A 23,508-nucleotide genomic window follows, 5' to 3' on the forward strand; every position below is an offset into this window, starting at 1 on the left:
TTGTGACTAAATTTGATTTTTTAATTTTTTTTTTACTGGACATGTTTTATAGTAAAAAGTCCAAAATATTGTTTTTTTTTTCCTCAAAATTGTCAGCCTTTTTTTTTTTTTATAGCGCAAAAAATAAAAAGCGCACAGGCGATCAAATACCACCGAAAGAAAGCTCAATTTGTAGGAAAAAAAAGGATGTCAATTTCATTTATGTACCGTATTGCATGACCGCGCAATTGTCCGTTAAACTAGCTCAGCGCTGTATAGCAAACAAATGGCGTAAATTGCAGTATCTATACCATAGTTTGTAGACGCTATAACTTTCACACAAAGCAATCAATATACACTTATTGGGATTTTTTTTTACCAAAAACATGTAGCAGAATACATTTTGGCCTACATTTATAACCAACTTTGAGTTTAATATATATTTTTTATAGCTGAAAGTAAAAAATATTGTTTTTCTTCAAAATTTTCGGTCTTTTTTTGTTTATAGTGTGAAAAATAAAAAGCGCACAGGTGATCAAATACCACCGAAAGAAAGCTCTATTTGTGTGAAAAAAAAGGACTTAAATTTCATTGGGTACAGCATTGCATGACCGCGCAATTATCAGTTGAAATAGTGCAGCGCCAAATCACAAAAAGAGGCCTGGTCAGGAAGGGGATATATTTTTTTTTTTTTAAATAAGGATATTGCTTAGTGTCACTAAAAAAAAAGGTACATTTTTTCATTCACTGATCTGAAAGAAGTATAGGAATAGGATTTCTGTTGTCTCTCTGACACTTTTGTTGCGAACGTGTTCTTGGCTGTGAAATTTTGAAGTCTTGTACATCCTGGCAACTAACAGTCACCGTACCCATATTTCTCTCAACATAGGGACTTTTAATATCCTTTTCTTCTGAAACCATGGGAAATCCCACCAGTGGTACTTTCTGCATTTGATAGATGACTATGGATAACCATTTAGGCTGCTGTTCTGCTTTTTGTCACCTCTCCTCATAGAGTCTGTTGATAAGTTGCTGCTTTCATTATCTATATCAATGGGACCCCTCCTATCAGTGTATTACCAAAGTCAAACTTGACAGCTCTTGACTTGCAAAGCAATAAAGCTCTGATTGTGTCAGAGTACTGCCCCTTTCTTTCTCAGCTGCCTTTGGAGGTAAAATGTTTTTTTTTTCATGAGTACATAACTACATGCAAGTTTTTATTAGCTTGGAGTTCCTCTTAAGGATCTGATTAATCTGTTATCCACAAATACTTACAAATTGCATTTATGAACATACTTTAGTTATGCAAGCTCTGCTGTGCTCCTTACATAATATAGCCTTTTATATTAAAATAAAAAGCTGGATAACACCTCAGGTTAGTTGGAGTCTTTGTTCCAGGGAAAAATTTCCCTGTTTTTTTTTTTCCTTTTTGCCTTTAGCAATTTTTTCCATGTATAATTTACCAAATGCATCCCAGGACAATCAGGCCACACGCAAAAAAACTGCAGTAGGGGAATTTTTTTGAAATGGAAATCCCACAATAAAACAAAATGCTGGTGACTTATGAGCTCTATGTAAAGAATTTGTAAACTATAGATAATAACAGTAGTATTTAACTTTGAACAGGAAGATGACACTGATTATCAGTATAGAGAATGACTCAACATATATTGTAAAATACATATTTTTTACACCTTAATAGGTATCTTTTCTAAGACACATTTCTTTATTATACTACCAAGATATGCCTGCTTGAAAGTGTATGTAACCCAAAGCATATAAAACAAGTATGATGTTGCTCAGTGTTTTTGTTTCTTCTCTGCTGATCTGTGTTTTACCTTGTAATCCATGCATTTATTCATGTGATAATGCTCACTCTGTGCCTTAGGGCACATGTACACGGGGCGTTTGAAAAACTCTTATGAATGGTCGAAACTGACTGCTGGAAAACGTAGGTTTAAAAACGTCAGTTTAGCCACGTTTTCATACGCGTTTATGCGTGTTTATGTGCATTTGCATTTAGAAGCGTTTTGAAAAGATAACCTCAGGAGACCTTCCCAAATGCCCAGAATGCACTGAAAAATAGTAAATAAATTTACTATTTCAGTCATTTTGAGAGGAATAGAGAGAGCAGCATGTGTTGAGATTACCTGTATTTTCTGGTTGTATTCACTATGGATCCCATCATGAGCATAATGCAGCACGTTCTACCATTTTTTCCTTCACACAAAACCTGGAACTGACTGCACTGGTGTACTAAGTCCATTTGAATACATGGAAAACGCTTTGCATGCATTTCTGATGATGAAAAAGGGCTATGGACAGCATCTGGACATGGAACAGTTAAAAAACGCTTCTAAACGCAAACGCGGCAAGCATTTGGCATTTGTCATCCTGGTAAAATCTATTCCTGAACACAAGTTTGGTGCGTTCAAAAAAACGACTGTAAACTCAACTGCCTGTAAAACATTAGGGAGAGTTCTGGGGCTGCTGAATAAAACACTGAACAGCTCCTACAGTGCAGTGTACATGAGCCCTTATAATGCAGTGGTGGTGTTGAGACACTTCCTTGCACGTTTACATAGTGATACTATAGGTCACCTTGCTTTTGCACAGCATGCATGCAAGGATTCCCATTCCCAGTTTAAATGATTATACAAGTTCTACTGCTGTAGGGCAAGAGGAGGTAGCTGAGGTTTTAATCCTTCACTCTCCACCTATAAAAGTAGAAAAATATGGCAGTTCTGTGACTTTAGGTCCAGGACCCGATAGAAGCATCACTAGAAGCAGTTCTATCCACCCACAGCAGGCTGTACATACACTGCTAAAAAAAACTAAATATAGGAGCACTTTGAAAACACATCAGATCTCAATGGGAAAAAATATCATGCTGGATATCTATACTTATATGGACTGGGTAATGTGTTAGAAGCTTAGGGACGCCCCATCATTTGATGAAAATGATTAACCTACAGAGGACTGAATTTAAAGACACCCTGAAAATAAAAGTGAAAAAATTATGCAGCAGGCTAGTCCATTTTGCTGAAATTTTAGCAACTCAAAATGGTACTCAGTAGTTTGTATGGCCCTCACGTGCTTGTATACATGCCTGACAATGTCGTCCAGGAACTGCCTGCATACTCTCACCCAGGGCGTAGATAAGGGGGGTCAGGGGGCTCCAAACCCCCCCAGAGCATCCTACCAAAATGCCCAGTCAGTGTCCCTGCTGCCGTGCTGCTCAGCCTCAGCAGCAGCACAGCAGAAGCAGTCAGAACTGTAGTGATCTGTCAGCTAAAGGGCTACTGATAAGCTGGTGCAAGGGGCTCCGGAGAGACATGAAGCTCCAGGCACCTACCCACCATCTCCTGTGAGATCCCGATGCTCAGAATGCACACAGATACAGGCAACTGTCCGCACAACCGAAGGAGCTCAGACACCTAAGCTCTGTCTTAAAACACAGCCAAAGGGAGACTGGGGATGCAGAAGTTTTCCTGCCTCTGTACCATGCTGAGTCTGAGGTCTGGTAAGTGAAGAGGCAAGGAACTTCTGTTTGGGGAAAGGAGGGGGTGAAAATTCCATCTGGGGGAGTTTTTTTTGGAGGGGGGATAAGGAGAAGGGAGTGGATTTGCTTTTGGGGAAGGGGGGAGTTTCTTGTGGGGAAGTTTACAGGGGGTTGGTTAAGAGCAGGAACTTGCTTCTGGGAGGAGAGTTTACTTGAATGAAGGGAAGATTTCTTCAGGATTAGGAATTGTTGCTGGGGGGGGGGGTTGACCGAGCCAGGCATTTTGCTTTGGGAGGGTAGGTTTAGAGATGGGGTTTAAATTTATGTTTATAATTGAGGGAGGGAGGTGTTTTGCAGAGGTGATCTTTGCTTGGGGTGGAGGGGTTTCTTAGGAGGGTGAGGCGGTAAATGTTTTTCCATTCAGTGGGATGCTTGAGGGAAGTTGGGTTTCTTTAGGAGGGAGATTTACTTGGAGGGGCATATTTTTGTTTTTAGGGGGTTGCTGGAGTAAATGGGGATATTTTTGCAAACATTTTTACCTGGCATAGTGGGTATTTTTAATGACAGATATTTTTGATTTGGGGGAGGGGGGAAATAATGTATTTGCTTATATAGTCAAAATGATGGATGTAGGCAAAATGATGTACTGGTACATTGCCGCCTACTTCCGGGTTTAGGGCAACCACATGCAAGCCCCCTGCCCAGCACGCACTATACGGGGTTAACTTATCTCTCCACGAGCTCCACGAAAAGGTAAGTTTTAAAGCAAGCCGACGATCCCCGCAAAATGGAATGGATCTGCGGATTGGGGAGCATAATGGATTGGACTCTGATCCATTATGCTCAATCTGCAGATCCGATCCATCCTGTGGGGATCGTCGGCTTGCTTTAAAATGTACCGTTTTGTGGAGCTTGTGGAGAGATCAGTTAAGCCCGTATAGGTTGGGGAGGATAATAGATCAGACTCCAATCCATTATGCTCAATCCACAGATCCGATCCATCCTGCGGGGATCGTCGGAGGGGGTGTCAGCAAGTGTTCCGGCACCGAATGACACCAACCTTAGGGACGCCCCTGCCAGCCAGTGTCCTTAGTACAGTGACCGTGTATAGCAGTGATGGCGAACCCGTGGCACGCGTGCCACAGCCGGCACACCGAGCCTTATCTGTGGGCACGCCAGGAGAATACCGTATTTTTCGCTCCATAAGACGCACTTTTTTTCCCCCAAAAAAGGGGGGAAAATGTCAGTTCGTCTTATGGAGCGAATATAGAGCGGCCGGTCCGGTATTTCCACCGCCGCCGTGTCAGAATACCGGGCCGGCCGCTCAGCTCTGCAGTGGGACCGCACCTGTCCCTCTATCCAGCGGCGCGCTGTCTTCCCGGCTTCTGTAGTGTGCGTGACAGCCGGGTCCCAAGTGCGCATGCGCAAGAAGCAGTGCTCTTTGTGAATGGTAAGGCGGTACCTGGGACACATGACAGATCCCAGAAGCCGCCGGACCAATCACAAAGCGCAGCGCTTCTCGCGCATGCGCACTGGGCATCCGGCTGTCCGACGAGCGCCCACACTACAGAAGCCGGGAAGACAGCGCGCGGCTGGATAAAGGAACAGGTAAGATTAAAAAAAAAACTCTGCGGAAGTAAGAGCGGGTACCTGTCAAATTCAGGTACCCGCTCCCCCTCCCTCCCCAAAGGTCAGCAGTCATCTGTACTGTCCGCAGTCTCTGGTCATCCCTGTACTGTCTGCAGTCTCTGGTCATCCCTGTACTGTCCGCAGTCTCTGGTCATCCCTATGCTTTCCGCAGTCTCTGGTCATCTCCTGTACTGTCTGCAGTCTCTGGTCATCCCTGTACTGTGTCTGCAGTCTCTGGTCATCCCTGTACTGTGTCTGCAGTCTCTGGTCATCCCTGTACTGTGTCTGCAGTCTCTGGTCATCCCTGTACTGTGTCTGCAGTCTCTGGTCATCCCTGTACTGTGTCCGCAGTCTCTGGTCATCCCTGTACTGTGTCCGCAGTCTCTGGTCATCCCTGTACTGTGTCCGCAGTCTCTGGTCATCCCTGTACTGTGTCCGCAGTCTCTGGTCATCCCTGTACTGTGTCCGCAGTCTCTGGTCATCCCTGTACTGTGTCCGCAGTCTCTGGTCATCCCTGTACTGTGTCCGCAGTCTCTGGTCATCCCTGTACTGTGTCCGCAGTCTCTGGTCATCCCTGTACTGTGTCCGCAGTCTCTGGTCATCCCTGTACTGTGTCCGCAGTCTCTGGTCATCCCTGTACTGTGTCCGCAGTCTCTGGTCATCCCTGTACTGTTAATTAGTTTGCACTGCTGTACGAGTTGTTTTTTCTAAACCAAAAGCTCGATATTCAGGTTTCATTGCAGTGTTGGCACTTTGAAAGAAATAAGTTGGTTTTGGGTTGCAGTTTGGGCACTCGGGCTCAAAAAGGTTCGCCATCACTGGTGTATAGTATTATCACTGATCACTGTACTAGTTTCACTGGAGATGTCTGTGGCAGTTAGTCAGTTCCCACCAAGTGTCAGATTGCCCACTGCACTATCGTAGTCCCGTTCTAAGTCGCTGATCACCGCTATTAGTAGTATAAAAAAAATACAAATTCCAGTATATAAACCATAGTTTGTAGCCACTATATACATTCATGAAAACCGATCAATATGCACTTACTGAGATTTTTTTATCAAAAGCGTAGCAGAATATATTTTTACCAAAATTTATGAAGAAATTTGATTTTTTTTTTGGTTTTTTTTTTTTTTTTTTGGTTTTTTATTTTATTGGATATGTTTTATAGCAGAAAGTAAGAAATTATGTTTGTTTTTTAACATTTATGGTCTTTCTTTGCTAATATCGCAAAAAGAAAAAGTGGTTACCACTGGAAACCCAGTGGTGATCAAATATCTCCAAAAGAAAGCTCTATTTGTGTAATAAAACTATATAAATTTTGTTTGGGTACAGCTTTGCATGACTGTACAATTGTCAGTTAAAGTAATGCAGTGCTGAATAGCAAAAAATGGCCTGGTCATGGAGGGAGGTAAATCTTCCGGAGGCAAGTGGTTAATTAAGCCTGACCTCTGTACGGTTGACTGTGTAGCATACTCCTGATCACTGGACCATGTATATTGGGCTGTACTTTAACATCAGATTCCACCTTTTGGAAAAATGTATTAAATGCACTCACTTTAATAAAAAATGAAAAAAACAAAAGCTGGGAGTGCACTGCTTACCACAGTTTGGAGCCCTCTGCAATGCCTAGATTGAACAGTAAGGTTGGCTATTATCCAGATTTGGTGTGCTACCTGAGCAGGTGCAAAGGGCACCATATTGTGGTAGGCAGTGCACTTCATAAAATTCCTTATGATACACCATTTTAAAGTAAAAGAAAATCAGCTTGTGCACTGCCTGCCATAATATGGTGCCCTTTGCACCTGCTCAGTTTGCACATTTAGACTGAACACGAGCCAACTTTATGCAGGCCATACATGGGTCGAATTCCGAACTAATTTTCTTTATAAAATCAAACATTTTGTGCATTTTGTAATCCAATGGTGCCATCATTGATTTTGAAATTTGAACAACCAAGCCTTTAATTTCACCTTGTGTTGCTGCAGAAAATTATTTTTGTGGCCAATAATTTTCTTTGCTTTCCAGGTCACCGCTCATGCTCATTTATTTTTCTATTACATTTCTCACACAATTCTCCCATCATTGATTAGAAATGTATTCGTTTTTCAAACAAATTCCAACATGCCCGATCACTCAAATTCAATGGTCACTCAAAAAAATTGTCCGTTGCTGTGGCCCACCAGTGGTGCGAAATTAGAACGGAAATTCTTAGAATGTTTTTTTTTCGAAAATTCTTTCGGAATTCGACCCATGTATGGCCGGCTTTATTGACTAGGTGCAAAAACACACAGTAATGCACAGTAAGGTTAGCAAATATTAAATCTTTGGTTTCATTCATACATCCTAAATGACCATGGTGCTGCAAATATACTACAAATACCTGCATCTGGGTTCACCTAGGTGTATAGACTGCTCAGCCTGTACACATAGGTGACGGGCTGAAAGCTAAGTGTCTGCTACTGTAAACATGTTTTCACATGTAACTGCACATCTAGTCGTTACCTGCAGGTAGTGATATATGTCTTCCCTTGCACAAAGGAGCAGATTCTGTGTCCTGCTGATGGGTTAAGGACCTTCTATGGCCCTGTCCAGCTCTCCTAGAGTAACTGCCTGTCTCCTGGAATCTCCTCCATGCTCTTGAGACTGTGCTGGGAGACACAGCAAACCTTCTGGCAATGGCACGTATTGATGTGCCATCCTGGAGGGGTGGACTGCCTGTGCAGCCTCTGTAGGGTCCAGGTATCGCCTCATGCTACCAGTAGTGACACTGACCCTAGCCCAGTGTTTCTCAACTCCAGTCCTCATGGACCCCCAACAGGTCATGTTTTCAGGATTTCCATTATTTTGCACAGGTGATTTGATCAGTTTCACTGCCTTAGTAATTACCACAGCTGTTTCATCTGAGGGAAATCCTGAAAACATGACCTGTTGGGGGTCCATGAGGACTGGAGTTGAGAAACACTGCCCTAGCCAAATGCAAAACTAGTGAACAATAGTCAGAAAAGCTGAGTAGGGAAAAAAATGTCAGTGGGGTCATCTCATTGTTGCCCATCTAGTGCACCTGTTGTTAATTTCACTAACACCAAAGCAGCTGAAACTGATTGATTTTATATATATATATATATGTGTGTGTGTGTGTGTGTATGTATGTGTATATATATATATATATATATATATATATATATATATTACACAATTGTGTTCAAAATAATAGCAGTCAGACATCACTAACCTGATCAATCACTGTTTTTGGTAGAAATGATATTTCTACATGGCAAATAATTTACTAGCAGGTATAGTAGAGTAATAGAAATCCAACAGACCCAACAGTGATGACATGCATGCTGCTGATTCTGTGTAATTGAATCACTAATTGAAAGGGGCATGTTCAAAATAATAGCAGTGTGGCGTTCTGTTAGTGAGGTCATTCATTCTTTGAAAAACAGGTGGCAATTATGGCCCTTATTTAACCACTTGCCTACTAGGCACTTATACCCCCTTATTTACCAGGCCAATTTTCAGCTTTCAGCGCTGCTGCACTTTGATTGACAAATGCGCGGTCATGCAACATTGTACCCATATGAAATTTTGATAATTGTTTTCTCATAAATAGAGCTTTCTTTTGGTGGTATTTAATCGCCACTGGGTGCTTTACTTTTGCACTATAAATAAAAAAATTGCAAAAAATTTGAAAAAAAAAAAAGTTTCTTTGTTTCTATTATAAAATTTTTCAAACAGGTATTTTTTCTCCTTCACTGATGTGCGTTGATGAGGCAGCACTGATGGGCACTGATAGGCGGCACTGATGGGCACTGATAGGCAGCACTAAAGGGCACTCATAGGCAGTACTAATGAGGTGGCACGGATAGGCGGCACTGATAGACAGCACTAATGAGGAGTCGCGCATAGGCGGCACTAATATGCAGCACTGAGAGGCGGCACTGATAGGTGACACTGATGATGGGTACTGATAGACGGCACTGACTGGCATCACTGCTGGGCACTGACTGGCACAACCCCTGGGCACTGACTGGCAGCACACCTGGGCTGCACTGGTGGGTGGCACTGGTGGGCAGCACTGGTTGGTGGGCACAGGTGGGTGGGCACAGGTGGGTGGCACTGCTAAGCACAGGTAGGTGGCACTTCTGGGCACAGGTGTGTGACACTGCAGAGTGGCACAGGTGGGTGCACTGCTGGGCACAGGTGGGTGCACTGCTGGGCACAGGTGGGTAATCTGCTGGGCACAGGTGGGCGGAGCTAGTGGGCGCACTGCTGGGCACAGGTGGGCGGAACTTGCGGGTGGCACTGCTGGGCACCGATCATCAGGGCACTGATCATCAGTGCCCTGATGATCGGTGCCGATCCCCGCTCTGACAACTGCCGGTTCTCGGCAGTACTTTCCTCACGATCTGACAGAACCGGCACTTGCATTTCCCTCTGATCAGCGTGTCGTTAGACACCGCTGATCACGTGGTAAAAGGCCGCTGTGATTGGCCTTTTACCACATCACGTGATCAGCTGTGTCCGTAGGACACAGCGATCACGGAGATCGCCGGGTGCGCGCCCCCTGGTGCGCGCAGGAGAGCGCGTTCTGGGAGGACGTCATATGACGTCCACTCAGAACTGGCCGGCCGCAGTGTAGCCGTCATTCGGCTATCTGCGGTCGGCAACTAGTTAAGGAAGGAAGGCAGCAAATGTTGTACATGCTGGTTACAATGCATTTCTCTCTGAAATTCTGAGGAAAATGGGTCGTTCCAGACATTGTTCAGAAGAACAGCGTACCTTGATTAAAAAGTTGATTGGAGAGGGGAAAACATATAAAGAAGTGCAGAAAATGATAGGCTGCTCAGCTAAAATGATCGCAAATGATTTAAAATGGCAACCAAAACCTGAAAGACGTGGAAGAAAGCGAAAAACTATCATTCGAATGGATAGAAGAATAGCCAAAATGGCAAGGACTCAGCCAACAATCAGCTCCAGGAAGATTAAAGAAGGTCTAAAGTTACCTGTGAGTACTGTTACAATTAGAAGACGCCTATGTGAAGCCAAGCTATCTGCAAGAAGCCCCCGCAAGGTTGCAAAAAAGACATGTGCTGAAGAGGTTACAATTTGCCAAAGAGTACATTGACTGGCCTAAAGAGAAATGGCGCAACATTTTGTGGACTGATGAAAGTAAGATTGTTCTTTTTGGGTCTAGTGGCCGGAGACAGTTTGTCAGACGACCCCCAAACACTGAATTCAAGCCACAGTACACTGTGAAGACAGTGAAGCATGGTTGCGCAAGCATCATGATATGGGGATGTTTCTCATACTACGGTGTTGGGCCTATTTATCGCATATCAGGGATCATGGATCAGTTTGAATACATCAGAATACTTGAAGAGGTCATGCTGCCTTATGCTGAAGAGGAAATGCCCTTGAAATGGGTGTTCCAACAAGACAACGACCCCAAACACACCAGTAAACGTGCAACATCTTGGTTCCAGACCAACAAGATTGACGTTATGGAGTGGCCAGCCCAATCCCCGGATCTTAATCCAATAGAAAACTTGTGGAATGACATCAAAAATGCAGTTTCTGAGGCAAAACCAAGAAATAGAGAAGAACTGTGGAATGTAGTCCAATCATCCTGGGCTGGAATACCTGTTCACAGGTGCCAGAAGTTGGTTGACTCCATGCAACACAGATGTACAGCAGTTCTCAGAAACAGTGCTTATGCAACGAAATATTAAGTGATTCAAAGGAAAGCAAAATATTCGAGTGTGTGTGTGTGTGTGTGTGCGTGCGTGCGTGCGTGCGTGCGTGCGATTTTGAATGTTTGCCCACTCACAAAGAATTGATCAGTCTAAAAATTGAATGGTGGGTGTATTGTAACACAGAGACAGAATAGCAACAAAAAATTCAAAAGAAAATTAGACTGGGATGCCATTAAAGTTCATGCTCGTGTAAAAGCAGGTGTCCCAGTACTTTTTGCAATATAGTGTATATGTTGTTTGGGGGTTTCAAGTAATTTTTCTAGTAAAAAAAATTGCTGATTTTTATATGTAGGAGAGGAATGTCAGAAATGGTGGGGTGGTAATGTACTCTAGCACAGTTCCCTGTGCAGAGCAAGCATTAATTTAAATGTGGATACTCTTCGTTCTGTAACTCTCCTGAATAATTTGAAAAGTTTGATTAGAATGTTTGTGTAAGGTAACCAAATTGCATTTTTTACACATTGTATCCATTTGCCACATTAACATTGTTACAAATAAAACTCTTCTATGTCCTTAAATGGTGTACATTTGATCTGGGTGTCTTGCGCTCAATGACCTCTGGTCATGAATGAACCTAAACAGCAGCCTTGGGCATCATTGCTGGTCTCTGTATTATGGGGCTGCAGCCATTCACTTGTATGGGTGACTGAAAGAAAACCTTGTGTGGGAGGTAGAAAACCAATCGGCCTGTTCTGTTCCCCTTTTCAGTTTTTTGTTAGCAGGTTGCCTTATTACTCTGTCTTGAAAAAGGAATCCTGTGAGGTCCTGAACTGTTGGCTTCTGATGCCTGCTGCTTTATGTGATTAAAGGACAATAAATTTGCACTATATGAATAAAGGACAAGATTGCTGGTAAAGGTGTGCTGGTAAAGATCCTTATATTTTATTTTTTTGCTAGGATTGCTAAAACTGGCAACACAGCACGGATGGAAGAATTTCCTGCTGTAATTATTTATTCTGATGGCCTGCCCGGCTGATTGGAAGCAGTAGCTGTTCAAATCAACGGTTTTCTGCTTGGTTCGTTCAATTTTTTTAATCAAGGGATATAGGGTGGGGTACCCGATCTGGTCACCCACTAAGCAAAATTGCTCTGTGTACAGCATTAGATACAGGTTTTGCTTCATGTATATGTTCTGTCCAGCAACATATAAAGTCTGCAGGATAACCACAATGTTGAAGGTGTAAAACAAAACAATGCAATTTGTGTGCCTTATGGCACCAGTCATGCAAAACGTTTGGCTGTGCTTTTCATACAGTACAGTGATGTCATTCTTGCTTGCAATTTCAGAGTCCACAGTCTTCACTAACCTCTTTCACATGTACAATATTTCAGGTGTCATAATGTTTAGCTTTAAATGAACTCCAACCCTAATCTGTTCAATCATCACAATGGATCTGCTTTAAATTGTACCTATATGGGTCAAGCTGCTTCTATTATCAGGATTTCCTGAGAAGGGATGTCCCACCAAAATAAGGACATATGGAATATGTGCTGAATAAGTACATTAACAAAGATGGCTGCCTCTAAATACAATTCATATGGTAGCTCCTAAATTAAAAGGATCCACCCTCAAAATAGGAGCCATCCACAGAAGAAATGAGTGTGAAAAAGTATAGATGATGTGGGGAATTTTGCTTGCTGCTGGTAGATTTGACTTTGTTGTGTTTATTGATATACAAACATGAACTGGCACTTAAAGTATAATTGAACATTTACAGAAGTGCACCAAACTAACCATCGCTATCCTTTATAAATTAATTAAGTTAGGATTTAAAACAACACTGTGACCCAGTACAGGGCATGGCTATCTTTAAAGATGAACTCTGGAATAAGCATATATTGTCCAAGTATGAGACATGTGTTTTCTTACGTGAATGTTGGTGTTCTTTGTACATTTCTTCCGAATATGTGCAGCAAATCAATTGAAACTTTGCCTGTGTGCAGTAGTTTCCTGTAATAGACCAGCCACTGTTTCTCTCTCTCCTGTTGCAAAGTGAGTGGTCTCGTCTCTGCCCCCTCCTGTAGTTTTCTGCCAGCAGCTCGTAGTGGGTGTGTCTGCTGGCCCCCTCCTAAAGTTCTGCTCTCTGCACAGGCTTCTGTATGTGCAGCACACTGATGAAGTCACTGATACTTTGATAAGGTAATATATGGGTTTGCAAAGACATTTGGTGCATGCAAAATGGATTTATATCTTTTGTGGCTATTGAGAAATATATTTAAATGAGTTATACAGTGAGATTATAATTTTAAATATACAGGTGAATATTTTACTTATAGCTATACCCTTGCAGCTTCAAATTTATTTCAAAGATTTACCTATCTTTTACATGTTTAAGTGCATAGTCATTGAACAGTAGCTAAATGTAACCTATACTGACTGAGAATCTTGTGACTTTCCTGTGAACCAACCTTCTTACAGGTCCTCGTTATATGGTCCAGTGGCTTTTGGTGCTGCCTCCTCTGCAGTGTTATGCTAGAAAGGTGCCCGTTTTGCACAACCATTCATAAATGTTTTATTTTCCCCCATTTTGAAATTACCATTACTGTAGGGTTGATTTTTTATTATGTTGATATCAGGTAAAAATAATTGTCAAAATATATACTAAACATTTAAACGTAGCCATGCATCCATTTGCTTTTTGCTTTTTTTTTTCACTGCCTAAACAAAGCTGAATACTTTATTCATTACCAGTATTTTCCCCAGATGTGTGGTAAAGTGGTTTCTTGTTTTCAGTCAGCTTTGCTTAGCTGTGCAGATTACTACTGAATTATCTTCCTAGGAAACCACATTTTTTCATAGCTACAGTTGATACACCTGCTGTATTGCAGGTCTTGCAGCCTTTAACCTCCTATTTTATAAACCTACAACTGCAGAAATCAAACATACAGTATCTCCTTATAATTGAGCAACCTAGAGATCTATTTCTTATTACTAAAGAACCTACAGTTTTACTATATATGTTGCCTAAACAGGTTTTAGTCCTAGATAAATGTAGTACAAACACACAGATTCTTTGTGCGAAGTACAGTAAGGAATCTTTTTACATTGTTCTAATTGATCTAAGCTGTGGTGAAAACTGCTTAGGGTGGGCTACTAAACTTTATGCATTATTATGACATCTTGTATTGCCTCATTAAGGGCTCCTGCATATGGGCATATGTTAGGCATATGACTGTACAAACTAAAATATGCTGCCTATTTTGGCACCTAGGAGCCACAGCTGCAGCACATTTTTGACCAGTGAGATGCATTACATACAAGTAAAATGCAAAGCTTGTCAATACATATGAGTGTCTGTTTTTTTTTTTGTTTTTGTTACATAACTGACTTTGTGTTTTTAGTGCAATATCCCCTTTTAAGACCATATTGTCTGACATTGCTTTGGTAGGATTGCCATGTACACCAGACTTCCAGCTACAGCCATTTATTTTAAGTTAAACATACACACTACAGCAGTAGTACACTACTTGGCATATACCATGTCAAATAATGAATAAGACAAGGTCAAAGATATACCGCAACTAAAAAAAGAATATGGTGTGGAATTTATCAGTCAACATGAATGCCAACATTTCTAAAAGAGAAGTATGGCCAAAGCTTTTTTTGGCCATACTTTTATGGATCACAGGAGTGCACTTAGTTTTGCTTTCCTGTGACCCAGAATCAGCTGATAGCAGGCTAAAGCCCACTGTCAGCTGACTTCACAGAGCTGTTTCAGGTTCCGGAAGGATCCCAACCATATTTTCGTGATCCATTCAGCTGCCTGATTAACAGCTGGCTCCAGCTCTCAGTGGATGGCTGAGAGCTGAAGCCAAATTCACCCTCAACTCTCCAGCCCTACTCTCCAGTGAGCAATGGAGGGACAGAGTGGAGAGTGATGACTGACGGTCACTGCTCTCTGCTCCAAGAAGACAGAGAACTGAACAATCAACAGTAATAGTATCGCTCCATTCTCAGGCTTAGTGGCAGGGTACAGCTGCAGCACCATTCTAATGCTGCAAAATGGAGGTTTGTTTTTATTTATTTTATGTCTTTTAAACCCCAAATTTCTCTTCAATTGCCATAATCACAAAATACATTTATATAGTATTTGTTACTGGAAAATAAATCTCACAAAACTTTGTGAAACATTTAGGAAATTATGCTTTTTTTTTCTGTCACTTCTGCAAAGTCTTAAGTATTGCCACACACGTTGTGTAGTGAAAGTTCATGAATTCAAGAGCAGCCAGTTCTGTTCTGGAATTGCTGATTTTTTCCAGTGTGGAGTAGCTGTGAAAACATTTTCATTTATTGGTCTTTTGCTTATTTTTCCAATATGAAATAGTAACAGATTCAGAATATGTTTTGCATACATGCAGATATGCCAAAGCCGAATATTAGCTCAGTAAATTTTTAATATTTAACATTACAATTAGTTTTAAAGGAAGATTTAAAGATCACGAGTGTACCCAGATTTGTTAACTGTTGGTGCCACAGTAACCTGCTGTATATAAGCTAGTACATTTATTACCTTTTCCAGAATAGGTTATCTGAAATCATTGTTGGAGTGAACCTCTACAAAGGATAACAATTAAAATACATTTTAACATGGATGTAGTCTCGCAGTGGTGGCTGGAAGCTGAAAACTGTGATCTTTTTACAAGGACAGCCAGCCATTTAAAGAGAGGCAAGAAGAGGCAAGGAGCTTCCCAAGCAATATACGTGGCTATATACTTTGCTACCCGCTGCACTGCCCGACATTCTCATGGACACAAAAATGGTAATACTATCTAGCAATGCCATAAAATATGCCACTAAAACACTGCAACTCCAAGCTACTGAACCCCCAGAGGTAACTGGCTTTGGGCAGAGCCAACAAACCCTCTCACCAGCGCAAGATGGAGGGTGCTCACTGAAGCTGTGATACAGTGCTTGCAGAGTGGGACATTGCAGGCAGCAACCCATACCTAACCACACTTGTTGCAGACTTGAGTTGTTTCTGGCTACATTAACAACCAAACAGGGCTGGACAATTATTACTTCACATATCAAACATATCCTACGGGAGGAACTTAGATGAAAATGAATCCCTCCAGGGCAAGTAGAGACCAAAGAATCAGCTTAGTCATGCCTGGAGAGTTGGTTTACTTACCTTGAGCAGGCTTACAAGCAAAGAGAATAGCCATTATCCTACTGCTCCAAGATAACCTAGAGAAATTCCAGGGTATCCCTGAAGCCACAGGTGGGTCAGACCTTTTTTCTTGCTACCCTAACACATTCATCGATCAAGGAGTCCAGAGATAGTTGGATAGGGTACGCAAGATCCAAGCACCTTGCACTACTGACTCTTCAAAGCCTAGAGTTACCTTGCTGAGTGCACTTTTAATACAATTTAAAAACAATTCTGCATAAGGCCTGGACTAAATGGGCCATCAAGTTCGATGGAACCTCAATACAGATCCGTCCTTATCTTTCATGACATTGTTTACAAATGTTTCACGTGATAAAACCATTATTAGAAACAATCCATTCATCAGGAGCAAGCTACAGTTGGCGTTACCTCTTTCATTTGCAAATCTGTAAGAACAGAACCTTTCTACTTCAGTTGCCTCCTAGGTAAACCCCTCTGTCCCAGTCCCAGACTAGATGGTACTGGAGGTCCTTGCATCTCTATCCCTACCACTTCAACCATAGCATAAACGACCACAAGCTTGATGCAGATGTGACTGGCTTAAAGATAGTGATGAACCTGGTTCTTCAGCGCTGTGATTTTAGCAATTTCTATTATTGCACTTGCGCACTTACTAACAATTATTAGTCCAGCAGTATTCCCCCCCTTTTATCTTCCTAGTCTCTAAAACAAACATCCCCCCTCCCCCTTCCTTTCTTGCCTAACTTCCCACCCTAAAGGACTACCCTACTGTGACTGAGTGGGACACACTTTCAAGTGAGATGAGGTCCACCCTCAGACACCCAAAACTCTTAATATTGTGGCCCTCATTTAAGGAACTGTCCACACAGCTGTTATTCCCTGAAGACCATACTTGCCTTATTGGCAGGGACGGACTGACCATTTGGAAACTCGGGCACTGCCCGAGGGCACAGGGTCAGTAGGGGGCCCCATGAGATGCCCCTGGTACCTTTTTCAAAGGCTTTTTTGAGTTTGAGCAAGGACACAGGGGCCCCATGATCCCCTATTGCCCGGGGGCCCCATGAGTTGTCAGTCCGCCCCTGCTTATTGGAACACACTTGTAGGCAAAAGTCACAACGCAGAGTTTACTACTGCTTTAAATCAGACTTTTATAGGTAAAGTAAAAATGTATGTAGTATTTCTGAATTCAGTGATAGTCTCCAGTTGTCTGAAGTTAAAGTGAAAATCAACTGGATTTTTTGAAGTATTTACAACTGCAATCTGGAGATTGCAAAAGCACTATGGCATGAGAAAAGGAGTTTTAAAGAACTTACCATTGCCCATTACTGTGCAAACGTACTGTTAGATTGCATAGCAAGAGGAATGGAACAGGTCATTTGTAATTCTACCTCATGCATTTTAAAAATTTTCCTTATTTTTAAATGATCTTGGGTTTTTTTGTAAGGATATTTTCTCTGGTTTGTGTACTACAGTTTACTTTTATTATGATTTGTTTTATTTTGTTGGATGCAAGTTAGAAAAAGTTCTCAAGTTACACATAACTGTTATTTACAGTTTGGTTTGTGTGATATCAGTAGCCAGAAAATGCATGACAATTAAATAAGATCTAAAAAAAAATGTGAAAGGTCAATTTTGGGTTTGGAATATGTATAATACATGCTAGCACATGGAAAGAAACCAATCATTTAAATTGTAAAAACATCAGTGAGTAAACCCGCACCCTTTATCTCTTTACATTTTAGCCTTTAGGTTCATTTATTGAGAACACTGGTAAAGCCTTTTATAGTATTTTGTAAATGTGTTGCTGAATTATAAATACTGGGAGAGGATGGTGGTAGTGTGTCCATGTACAGTATAATGATGTAAAAAAAAAAAAACATAGGAATGTCTGAATTGCTTTAAAAAGACATTTGATTTTTTAAATGTTTGCTTTAACATTTTGGTAAAATACTTTGTCAGAATTAAATTTAAATGAATACTTCACTGTGAATTTCAGTTGGTGACAAAGTGCCTGCTGATATCCGCATCATTGACATCAAATCTACAACGTTACGAGTGGACCAGTCAATTTTGACAGGTGAGCACATAAATCTATCATACTAAAGATCCTGCATTTTTAACACAGGCATTTCTAATTGGTTAGCACAGGGACATTTTGTTTATCATTAATAATTTGCGGTTCTGACTACATTTTGAATATTTGCTTGGGTGTGGCTATGTTCCCCCCACAATTCTAAGGCACCATTCACATCTGAGCGTTGCGTTTTTCAGCGCATATTTTACCGCAATTTGTGCTAGTTTTTATACAGCGTTTTTAGCCGTTTTTGAGCTTTGGCGGGTTTTTTTTTATTAGCCAATAGAGAAAAACATCATCTATTGCATCATTATTTTCTAGGTTTTTCCATCAGTTTTTTTTTTTTATTATTATTATTCGTTCATTATTATTTTGATTTTTGTTAGGGTAAGGGGTTAGAATTAAGGTTAGGTTAGGATTAGGGGTTTTAAAGACGCTACTCCTTATAGGCAAGGAATACCATGCTTTGTGGTGTGTTGTCTGTGCAAGAGCCATGTAGTACAGTATATCAGCACTACATAAATATGAAAAAATATGTTAATAAATATAACAAACTGTAATAATGAGCACACAAAAATATTAATAAAACATGTTTTTCTGTTTCCAATAGGAGAGTCTGTTTCAGTGATTAAACACACAGATCCTGTTCCAGACCCTAGAGCTGTTAACCAGGACAAGAAGAATATGCTCTTTTCTGTAAGTAGTGTTTGTATATAGGTGTTATCTGCTTTAAAAATGGTCTTATATAAGAGTCCTATATAACAACCAAAACACACTGACTGTAATATATCAATAAAATATTTGGGGAAATGTTACCGATATCATTGTAGATCTTTCCTGACAATGCCTGTCTCCTGGCTGTTATGGAAGACTATTAGTTTCAAGAATTTGAGTTCATAACTTAGAACAAGTATGCAGTTCGGGCTTTGTTTAGATTTCACTTGCCTTGTGTGTGCCAGAACTGTGAACAAAAAAATATTGAAGCCAGAGGCTGCCAGACAACAGGTATTTTCAGAATTCATTCAGCTGTGGCAGCCTAAATCATTCTTTCAGTGCAGCTTTTCTTAAAAGATAGAAACATATAGTTTACTACTAGTCTTTCTTTTTTTACTGTTTTAACTGGTATGCAGTTAAAGCAAACGTGAGGAATATATAAAATACATCCATTTAAACCAATTATGTATTCCTAAAATATCTTACATTTTTTTTTATAATACCTCAATCTGTCTTTATAGTAGCTTCTTGTTTCCCAACAGTGGGATTGAGACGGGGGAGGGAGGGGCAGCACTATATGTCAATCAGGAGTAACTGCATTGCACAGTACAAAAGAAACTGGCTGATACAAGCTGAGTACTCTCTTACAGTATAAATAAGTATGGCCAAAGCTTTGTTGGTCATACTTTTATGGGTCACGGGAGTACACTTAGTTTTGCTTTCCTGTGATCCAGAATCAGCTGTCCCAAGATTGTCCTTATCAGTGTGTCACTGTTCCTTCATTATCCAGATACAGGCTGGGACAATTCATGACTGAACTAATTTGGCTTAACCACAGTAGAGAAATTAGGTCAGATCAGGGATGTCTAAATCAGACAATGAATACCGGTACTATTGCGCATTATGCTTCACACTTACATATGTTAGTAATAAATGTAGCTGTTTGACTTCAATACATTTTTTTGTTTTTGTGGGTATCACTTGCTTTGACTGACTATTTGAATGTACATTTTAGGGAACCAACATTGCTGCTGGTAAAGCTGTTGGAATTGTAATTGCAACTGGCGTTTACACAGAGATTGGAAAGATCCGGAACCAGATGGTTGCAACAGAACCAGAGAAAACTCCTTTACAGCAGAAACTGGATGAATTTGGACAGCAGTTATCTAAAGTCATCTCTCTGGTCTGTGTGGCTGTTTGGGTAATCAATATTGGTCATTTTAATGACCCTGTGCATGGAGGATCTTGGTTTCGTGGAGCCATATACTATTTTAAAATTGCTGTGGCTTTAGCTGTAGCTGCTATTCCAGAGGGCCTCCCAGCTGTGATTACTACTTGTTTGGCCCTTGGTACACGTCGGATGGCTAAAAAGAATGCAATTGTGAGGAGCCTTCCATCAGTGGAAACTCTTGGCTGCACATCGGTTATATGCTCTGACAAAACTGGCACCTTGACTACCAATCAAATGTCTGTGTCTCGGGTAAGTGTACCCTATTTAAGCTATCACTAACAATGACACTTTTGTTGGTCAAAATACACTGCAGTCAAAATTAATAAGTAATCTTAGAAATGCATATAGGGAAACCAGCCTTACCTACTTAATACTTCATGCATTGCGGTGGTGCACCATTCCACTCCATTCACCTCTGTCTTTAATCTGATGATTTGAGAAGCTTTGCTTGAGATGCAGGATGCTTAAAACTTGCCTATTGCTGGATCGTTGCTGTCTCTCGCATACGGGAAAGCTGATGGAAAATCTACATACTAAGAAGTTTTTCAGTCTCCAATCAGGTTCAGATATGTTTCCAAGGTGATTGGCGAGAGGAAGGAGAGAAATAAATTGCACAGCACAAGCTTCGGCAAATACATTCCCTGCATCCCTTTTAGGCGCTTTGTGGATTCTTGCTGCATTATATAGAATGCAGACTTTATCATAATTTAGAATGTTTTTTGGATACCATTAAACTGGCAAGAGGAGAGAAAAAAAGCACAAAATGCTTCTTAATGTCCCATAAATAAAGGTTCATAAAATTATTACGGAGCTGATAGATTGAAGGATCCCATTCAACACAAGCTGTCAAGACCTAGATGCAGAACATTCCTTTGACCACGATCTCTGGGTACAGGTCATAAAACAGAACATGCACCACACTGATGAAGTATAAATAAAAGGCAATTTTATTGAAAAATGCAATATCCACTCTCATGTAAACTGACTATAAAGTAGTATCGGCCAAGGCCGATTATCAGATTGGTCTTCCCCCGTTCCATAGCCCATGATTAAGAGGTACAGTAGCTACATGCAAGAATGCACCCGCTTCAGATGGAAAAAGTGCTGGCATCTTTGTTGCTGAGCAGTGGCCAAAGCTTTCAGTTTAGAGTCTACTTGCAAGTAAACCGCCTACTAGGCTGTAAACACTGGATGTAGATGCTGAGCTGGCTGCGTGACTATCTCTTCGCTGTGAGGATGCTGTTGGTTTTTTCCTGGAGCAGGTGGTTGTGCTATCTTGCCTGTAGGTGCTGTATCTCTTGCCACAGACTCTGGAATTGAAAAAGATGGCTTTGACATCAGCTTGGGATGATGCTCATCTCTACTTCTAGACACCTTATCACTGGATTAAAATTGCTTTTTTCAACAAGATTGCCTTTTATTTATACTTCAGAGGAGTAGTGCATAGTGTTTTAATGTCTTTACCCAGAATTCATGGTCAAAAGAGTATTCTGTTGTCGAGATTCTGAACGTTTGTATTTGAAGTGTGATATACTATATACAGAAGACTGTAAGAATGGAACCCTTCAGTCTCCTATTCTGTTGTTAATGTTATGAACTTTTAATTTTGAGAAATTAGGAGGTATTTGCTTTTTTTTTTTTTTTTCTGTCTTTTCTTGCAGTTTTTTGTATTATTTCTGCATAGTGTCCTCTGACGTTTTTTGAGCAGCATTACCCTCTACAGTTGTCAGCAGTAGTTGGTGCGCCAGGAGACTTTTTTGTATTATGTTTTATTGGATACCATTAGTAGCTCACTGATTTGTTTACACATTGCTGTTCAAAGAAAGCTTATGGAAGTGCCTTGATCTTGGTATAGAGTGAGGTCAGGAAATCTGATTTTTTTATTTTTTTTCTATCAAAGAAAAACTGGCCCAAAATAGTACGAAAAAATATCATTTTTTAAATTTAGCTGTATATTTCTTGCTACTTCCATAACTTGCCACTAAAAAACAAACAAAACATTAATTATCCTGCTCCTGACAATCGTAGTGATACCGCATATGTGTATGTTAGTTGTTGTTTGTACCCGTAGTACAGCTCAGAAACAGTAGTGCACATTTTTCTTTTTTTTTATAGTACCTAAAATACACTTGACACTAACTGAAACTGATGCTCATTTAAAAAAAAAAAAAAAAAAGGAAAAAAAAATCCTGTCCAAAAAATACTGACCCTGACCTTCGACCTTGACGCAAGCAATAACCCTGGCATTGACCTAAATCAAAACTTGATCTAGGTTGTTGGTTTTTTTAACCGCTTCCCGTCTGCCCTATAGCAGAAATACTGCTACAGAGCGGCACATGTGCGCAAAATCACGTGTGTGTGTGTGTGTGTGTGTATATGTGTGTGTGTGTGTATGTATGTATGTGTATATATATATATACACGTGATTTTGCATTTATGGGTAGGGGGTGCATGCGCCCTACCTGCGCCGCCATTCGTGGCCATGGCTGTCAATCACTGGGTCCCGGGCCAGTGATTACTCGCCGGCGCCCAGTGATTTCCAACGATCTCTGACGAGGAGAACGGTTTTATTTACTAACAGCACAGCCATCCAAAGCAGTTTGCTTACAGTGAAGCACACTGACACGGCCCCCTAGTTAAACACTCCCAGCACACAGTTAATCCTTTGATCGCCCCTCATGTTAACACCTTTCTGCCCAGTGCCATTTTTTAGCACTGATCTTTGTACTGCTGTCACTAGGGAAGTCAGTGACACAGTTCCCACCCAGTGTCAGAATACCAGCCGCAGTCCTGCTATAAGTTGCTGATCGCCGCCATTACTAGTAAAAATAATTGAAAAAAAAAATTCCAGTATCTGTAAATGCTAAAACTTTCATGTAAACCATTTCATTTACACATATTGGGAATTTTTTTTAGCAAAGAAATGTAGCAGAATACATTTTGGCCTAAATTTATGACGAAATTTTGATTTTTTTTTAAACTGTTTACTGGACATGTTTAATATCAAAAAGTCAAAAATGTTGTTTTTCTCAATTGTCGCTCTTTTTTTTTTCTTATTTAATAGCACAAAAAAAAAAAATACACAGGCGATCAAATGCCACCGAAAGAAAGCTCAATTCATAGGAAATAAAGGACATATATTTAATTTGGGTGCAGTGTTGCATGACCATGCAATTGTCAGTTAAAATAACGCAGCAAATGGCGGTATAGATACCGGAATTTTTTTTTTTTTTTTTTACTAGTAATGGCAGCGATTAGTGACTGCGGCGGGCATTCTGACACTGGAGGGAACAGACTTGGTGTTACTGACATCCCCATTGACACCAATACAGTGATCAGTGCTAAGAAAAAGCACTGACACTGTACAAATAGCACTGGGCAGGAAGGGGTTAACATCTGGGGTGGTCAAAGGGTTAACTGTGTGCTGTTTTACTAGGGGTTGTGTCTGTGTGCTTCACTGTAAGCACACTGCTTTGCATGGCTGTGCACGA

At 40.8% G+C, this 23,508-nt stretch overlaps 1 protein-coding gene across 3 annotated transcripts in view; it reads left to right on the forward strand.

Moving 5' to 3' along the window:
• The window catches only part of LOC149461289 (sarcoplasmic/endoplasmic reticulum calcium ATPase 3), a 232,616-nt gene that overhangs the window by 100,863 nt on the left and 108,245 nt on the right, over window positions 1-23,508 (forward strand). For all 3 annotated transcript variants that reach the window (XM_089678488.1, XM_089678489.1, XM_089678490.1), the window contains 3 exons: window positions 17,995-18,075; window positions 18,683-18,768; window positions 19,802-20,266. In XM_089678488.1, coding sequence (XP_089534614.1) covers window positions 17,995-18,075; window positions 18,683-18,768; window positions 19,802-20,266 — 632 coding nt within the window. The remainder of the gene's footprint in view (window positions 1-17,994; window positions 18,076-18,682; window positions 18,769-19,801; window positions 20,267-23,508) is intronic.

The sequence above is a fragment of the Staurois parvus genome, unplaced genomic scaffold, assembly GCF_062004578.1.
Source record: "Staurois parvus isolate SC_StPar_1 unplaced genomic scaffold, SC_StPar_1.0 ptg000206l, whole genome shotgun sequence".
NCBI lineage: Eukaryota > Metazoa > Chordata > Amphibia > Anura > Ranidae > Staurois > Staurois parvus.